The 7,052-nt window shown below is 49.4% G+C and overlaps 1 protein-coding gene across 1 annotated transcript in view; it reads right to left on the bottom strand.

Annotated features, from left to right (window-relative positions):
* ZDHHC9 (zinc finger DHHC-type containing 9) overlaps positions 1–7,052 on the bottom strand; it is a 40,564-nt gene that overhangs the window by 3,319 nt on the left and 30,193 nt on the right. The window contains exons 5-8 of the mRNA XM_019536280.1: positions 4,283–4,331; positions 3,891–3,993; positions 2,878–2,981; positions 1,494–1,677 (exon numbers count right to left, since the gene is read on the bottom strand). Of these exons, the coding sequence (XP_019391825.1) occupies positions 1,494–1,677; positions 2,878–2,981; positions 3,891–3,993; positions 4,283–4,331 (440 nt within the window). The remainder of the gene's footprint in view (positions 1–1,493; positions 1,678–2,877; positions 2,982–3,890; positions 3,994–4,282; positions 4,332–7,052) is intronic.

Here is a 7,052-nt window from a genome sequence, read left to right as displayed (position 1 = left end):
CTGGTGCTGCTCCCATGCCCTGACACACCATGACACCCCCCACTGGCCTAAAAGACATCCTGCCATAAATGGACTCAAAGGTCTCAAATAATTATGCCTGGCTGCTGACCCTGGCAAGGAACATGAGCTTGCAGTCTCTGCCATCAATGTCTTGAATGTTAACTGACGGACTTCATGACTCATCTCTAGTGAGAGTTTGGCTTCACTGCCAATACAGCTCCCCTCCTGTGGCACTGACATGAGAGCCGGCTGAAGCAGCACTGTGAACAGCCCAGCACTGGTAGAAGTTTGCCTGATCTCAGAGTAGCTGAGATGTGCTGCCTGCACTGCCCAGCAGCAAGACTGCCAGAGAGAAACTACATTCTCTGTCTTTATTGTTCTTTCCTCTACTGTTCGTCTTGTATGGACTTAAAGGAAACAGGATCACATTTGACTTAGCAGATCCAGGACATTTAAACCAGCTGTTTTCAAAAGCTCAGTTAACACCAAAGAAAATGACTGTCAAGCAGAGGTTTTCCTCTGTATAAGACTCTACAGAGCTTACAAGAATGGAATAAAGGATCATCACATCTTATCCCCACCTGAGGCACAAAATACTCCTTTAAATCAGTACCAGGAACCAGAAGCCACTGCCCAGCCATGGTGCTCAGCGGCCCCTGAGAAGTACCTGGGCTGCTCACAGTGTAAACTGAGCTGGTTTTCTAACACAAAGGCCACATGTGGAGGAGCTGCAGTATGGAAAGGAAGAGAGAAATAACTCTTGAAGGAGCCCTTCCTGCCTGCCTCCATATCCACCCTCCCCTCCAAAAAGACCAGCAGTCCCACAACCACTGTTCTTTCTGGTTAGTTTACATTTTCAGCTGAGTCTGCAATGAACAGCTCTGCTGAAAGGGGAAGCAGGGTGAAACTGGGGAGATGGAAGGAGAAGGAAAGGAAAGAAAATGAGGAACAACAGGTACAGCAACCTGTGCAAGAGCACTTCTACAGGAGGTGCTGAAGAGATGCCCTCACACATAACTGATAACCTAGGGGTGAAAAATTCAACTTAGAGGAAAGACTCTGGCAACCAAAAGCCAGAACAAGGCCCATGCTTTTGGGGCTCACTATTCAGTATGATGTACATTGTTTCTGCTGTGGAGTGCAGGCAACCAGCCACCATCAAGGAATACAATCCCAGCAGACCATGCTTGGCTTTGTGGCACCACAGGCAAGAAGGCCAAGGGGGCCAGCCACCTAACAGCTCCATCCCACCCAGATGCCCCTGAAGCAAGACCCTTGCCAGCAGGTCCCTCAATCCAGGACTCAGCTTTACTCCACGGACAACTGTGTTTCTCCTCCTCACTCCCAACAGCTCAGCCACTACGTCTATAGGGCCAGCTCTGGGGCCTTTGGTCAGTGTTGCCAATGGGAGAGGAGTGTAGAGTTCCTGGTTGCATGGGAGGAGGGCATTTATTCTACATGCCCTTCTATGCCTATGTTAAAGGAGCACTTACGGCAGCGTCATGTGTAGGGCTGTTGTGGCCCTTCTGGGAACAGCTCTCCTCCTGCGCACTGAGCCCCTGAGTAGTACCAGGCTCCCAAGCACTGCTGTCTTTCTGCACGCTGGGCCCTCGAGTGCTGCTCTCGTCCCGAGCACTGCTTTCCTCCTGATGCAAGATGCCCCGTCTATCCAACACACTGCAAGGAACAGAGTTAGGAAGGCTGAAGGGACACCTAGGTCTTAAACCCAAGCCCTCTGCTAGACGAACAGCAAGGTGCAGCCCTGTCAGTGTGAAACAAGAATGAACATAACAAATGGGAGGGAACTTCTCCAGAACAGATCTATTCTACTCTTGATCTTGGCTTCTTAATATCTGCACATTTGGAAAAAAAATCCACCTGCTCCCCTGCCAGCACGAGCCTCATGTGAGACATCACGGCTAGGTCTGAAGCAGAACCTTGAAGTCACCCGGAACTGAGCCTGTGATGTCAGAAGAGGAAGCTAGCTCCCTAGGGGCCAGGTCTCCAGGCTGTGCCATTCAGAGGGGGTGACACTTTTTGTCAGAGGAAGGACTGATACTCTAATCATGTCCCAGGAATGTGAACTCACCTAAATTACAGAGATGTATAACATGCCCAAAGGGGCAGATCCCGAGGGGGCGCAGTGGCAGGGCTACGCTTCTCTTTTGGATTGCACTGTACTATGGAGCCTCCAGGGACTTTTTAACATCCTAAAGCATATGAAAATACTCCTTTCCCCCTTCCTGCTCAAAGGCACACCCCCTCTCTGCCCCTTCTCTCCACCTGACAGAAGGGGTTCCATTTCCCCCTTATGTCTGCTCCAGGACTGGGCAAGGTGGGGTCAGCTACTCTCCCACCACACTCACCACCTTCCCCACGCAGCTGAGCCCAGCCTGCTCTGGAGCTTCTCTGCCCCAGAGTGGTGAAGAAGGCAGCAGCAGCAGGCAGGGGAGCTGGTGGAGAGGGGAAAGAGGAGAGGGAGGAAGTATGTCTTTCAGCAGAAAGAGGAAGGGAGGGAGGGACTTCTACCTGCTTTATGGATTAAACGAAGTCTGCTCCAACTGGTAGAGGCAAAACAGGCTGAAGTCAGGGGGTGAATCCACCTCTGCAGTGAGAGTTGCTGCTCTCACAAGCACCTTTGGGAAATCCTGGTTCTGCTTCCAAACAAACCCCTTGTGTTCTGTAGACACCACATTTTACTCCCCTAGAACAGCTGGTATTACCCCATGTCTAGCTGTGCAGCGCCACTGCACGAGGGCTGGCAAGGCCAGGCTGTGCCTTCTGCCTCAAAACACACTGACTCCTTAGTAACCAGAGGCCTACCAAAGGCCTAACATTTTCAGAAGAGCAAACCTGGGCTCCTCCCCTAGCACTTACCTAGGTGGCAGAGGCCCACACAGCACCTCACAGCAGTTCTTCACAATGTTTCCATGGCTGTAGGGATTCTGCACACGGTTCTTCCCAGTCCATGACCCCTTAATCTGAAAGACGAGAACACCACCCAAACAGAGCATAAGCTGCCTTTCAGCCTGAGCACCAGAGTCAGCAGCCTCCACTGACCACCATGGGTATTTTGTTTCTGACTTCCACACACAGCAGAGGGAGGGGAGTCAGAGGGCACTGACATGTCACAACAGGGCCCTACTGTTTCAGTTGACCCTGCTTGGCAAGCCTCAGGCTACCTGGTAGCTATCCCTATGAGAGCTGAAGCAATGGCATGATAGCCATACACCCACTACTTACAGCCCAGGCATGGGACAGAATAAGGGTCTTGGCTTTATTTTTGCTTCACTGATGAAGCAGGGACTTTGGGGAGACAATTAGGCTGCTTACACATATGGAAAAAAAAAGGCAATTTACTTTCAGCTCTGCACTTCACTTTTAAGCTTGGTGCAATCCTGCAACAAGCACAGCGCATGCCCAGAAGAGGCATCGTGTTAATTTGACCCGACTCATCCAAAATCTATATAGATTGGGTGCTTCAGCAGAGCTTTTTGGCACTTATTTAATAGCTGACTGAATCAGCTATTAGATAAAAGTGCCAACAAGGCCTGCTGAAGCACCCAATCTATACAGACACTGGGGAGCTGGGTCAAACTAACTCACTTCCTCCTCTGGTAAAGTACTGTTGCTCTTTTTATTTTTTCCCCATGTCTGTTAGCAGCAGTAGTACTTGTCCAATTCAGGGACGGCTTGTATAATACTTCAAGCACCTGTGGCAGTAGAGAACCAGTGTGGTGCTGGTCTATTCTGGACATACCGCTTACACCAACATGCAACTTCCCTCCAGTGTCAACGCAGAGGACTCTAGCTATGAATGAGAATTAGTGAAAGGGGAGCATCAAAAGGTCAAGGGAAGAGGCAGAACGGCACAAAGGGACATCACTCACATCTTCATTGGTTGTCTGGTTCAGTGCTACCAGGAATGTGTGGAAGCCAGTTAAACCCACTACTGACCAGAGGGTGAAGAAGCAGATAAGCACTTCCAGGACCGTAAGTAGCTGGTTAAGGACCCAAAACCCAAGGCACTTTTCCCAGCCATGTTTCTGGCAGCTGGCTGCATCCCAGGTGATACTGTGCACTCCCCTCCCGTGATGCTGGGGATGAGTGCTGCACTGTGCTCTACCTTCTTTCCAGCTGCATCCCATACTAAAAAAAACATCCCAAGATTTCTCTTTTCAAAGGCAGAAAAGAGGCCTCTTGTGCTTTTGTGCCCCACCCTTCACCCTGTCCCAAGGCAGAAAGGATGAAGCAGGCCTGTCAGCATGGTGTAGAAGGATATGTTCCTGGGGTCTCTTTCAATGTGTTCAGGAAGCCAATCTTCAAGGATTCTGGGAACAGAGGGGACAAACAGAAGTTAATCTTCAGAAATCAGCATAAGCCTGGACAAGTCCCTCCCAATTAATCCCTGTCCATGTTCATCAGGCCCCCTGGTCATCACTAGACCTCCAAAACTGTCCTTATTCTGTAGAGGTGTACCTATATAAATCGGTCCAATATTGGATCGGCACCAATAAAAAGACAATTGACTGCATCATAAATTGGCCTGATGTGGCCAATAATTTGGCCGATAAATGCCCATGCATGTGAGGAGCACAGCCTGGCAGCATGGAGAGCTGTGTGCAGCTGGTAAGTGACTGACTTAAATATAGAGGGAAGTCTGGGCAATATCAACCCATGGTCATTGTGTTCACTGTCTGATGTAAGGCAGACAAATCGGATAGTAGGATTGAAGTCTTGGACTTCAAAAATGCAAATTTCAACAAGCGTAGGTCACTAGTAGGGCAAGTGCTGCAGGACCAGGGACTGAAGGCAAAAGATGTGCATGAAGAGTGGTTGTTCCTTAAGGACACGATCCTTGAAGCACAAAAGAAGTTCATTCCCATGCGGAAAAAGGATATCAGAAGGGCTGGGAAGCAGGGAAAACACGGCCTCTTAAGAAAGAAGCTTATAAACAATGGAAGCTTGGGGCGGGCCCCAAGGAGGACTATTCTACGATGGCCGCATTTGCAGGGAACAGATAAGACAGGCTAAAGCAGGGACCATTTGCAGGGAACAGAGAAGAAAGGCTAAAGCAGTGAACAAGCTTAGATTAGCAACAGGAATCAAGGACACCAAGATGTCCTTCCTTAAGTACATAAGGAACAGGAGGAAAACAAATGGAAGTGTAGGGCCACTGCTCAACAACTCAGGAAACCTGGTTACTGGTACCCAGGAAAAAGCTGAACTCCTAAATGACTACTTCACCTCAGTCTTTCACTGGACCAAAGGGGAAAACCATGCCAGGTAGAGTAGAGGATGAGCACAGCAGGAATAACTGGCTTCCTACTATCACCATAGAACTGGTGTATAACCAATTTAAAAAAATTAGATGTATACAAGTCAGCAGGACTGGATGATCTTCACCTGAGAGTGCTGAAGGAGCTAGTGAAAGTCACTGGCGAACCCCTGGCGAAACTCTCTCTCAACTCACAGCTCTCTGGAGAAGTCCCTGAGGACTGGAAGAGGGCCAATGTTGTGCCCATCCACAAGAAGGGCAGGAGGGAGGACCCAGGTAACTATAGGCTAAATCAGCCTAACTTCCATCCTAGGGAAAATACTAGAAAAGATGATCAAGGAGTCTATCTGAGATAAGCTTGCATAAGGTAAGATTTTGAATGACAGCCACCATGGCTTAGTCGTGGGCAGGTCTTGCCTTACCAACCTCATCTCCTTCTATGACCAGGTAGGAGACAGCAGGTTGACATTGTATAACTTGACTTCCAAAAGGCATTTGATCTAGTATCCCACAATGTCCTCACAAGAAAATTGGAATGTGGGCTTAACTGGAAGACAGTCAGGTGGGTGAGAAACTGGCTGCAGGACAGGACCCAGAAAGTCATAGTGAATGGATCCGTCTCATCGTGGTGAGGAAGGGGCAGCGATGTCCCATAAGGGCCAGTGTTTGGTCCAGTATTTTTCAACATCTTTATTAACAATTTGGATGTGGGGGTGAAGAGCTCACTGGCCAAGTTCACAGACAATACCAAGTTATGGTGAAGCGTGGTCACACTTGAAGATAGGCTACAGATACAGGCGAACCTAGACAGGCTAGCAAGTTGGGCAGATTGAAACCTGATGAAATTTAACGTTGAAAAATGTAACGCGTTCCACCTTGGGACGAGCAACCCCCAACAGCTACAGGTTTAGCAGCACCAAGCTGATGAAAGGGACCTGGGGATAATAGACAACAGTATGAATGAGCTGGCAATGTAATACTGTAGCCAGTAGGGCAAATAACACTCTGGCATGCATCTTCAGCAAAACCAAGGAGGTGATTCTTCCGCTGTATTCAGCACTGGTGAGACTGCAGCAGAGCTGGAGTACTGAATCCAGTTCTGGGTACCACACTTTAACAAGGATGTGGACAAACTTGAGAGAGTCCACAGAAGAGCCACCCATGTGATCAGTCTTAAAAGGCAAGCCATATAAGGAAAGGCTGAGGGATCTGGGATACTTCAGCCTGAGGAAAAGAAGGCTGAGAGGGGACCTGGTAGCAACTTACCACTGCACTAGGGGAGTACATCAAGGGCTTGGTGAGCAATTGTTCACTAGGGCACCCAAGGGGAAAACCAGGAGTAATGGCCACAAACTCTTGGAAGACTGATTCAAGCTCAACATTAGGAAAAACTTGTTCAGTCAGGGTGTCCAAACTGTGGAATAAGCTCCCTCCAGAGGTAGTGCAATCACCTACTCTGGAAATTTTAAAGAGGAGACTAGATAGTCACCTTCCTGGGGTCATCTGACCCCCAGTTATCTTTCCTGCTTGGTGCAGGGGGCTGAACCCAATGATCTTCCGAGGTCCCTTCTGGCCTTGCAATCTTATGAATCCAAGTCTGTTGTGGTGGAAGGGGAGGGGGGAGGAAAGGGGCGTGCAGGGGCAGATCAAGGCCCCTGTGGTGAGGGAGGGACGAGGCAGAGCTGCAACTCATCTGGGGGGCATGGGGCAGTTCCTGAGGCTGTGTGCACCCAGGAAGGGAATTGGGGGGCAGGGATTGTGTCCAGGATCTGCG

The sequence above is a fragment of the Crocodylus porosus genome, unplaced genomic scaffold (assembly GCF_001723895.1).
Source record: "Crocodylus porosus isolate Cpor-Errol unplaced genomic scaffold, CroPor_comp1, whole genome shotgun sequence".
In the NCBI taxonomy this organism is placed as follows: domain Eukaryota; kingdom Metazoa; phylum Chordata; order Crocodylia; family Crocodylidae; genus Crocodylus; species Crocodylus porosus.
This window is presented reverse-complemented; position numbering and strand designations above follow the sequence as displayed.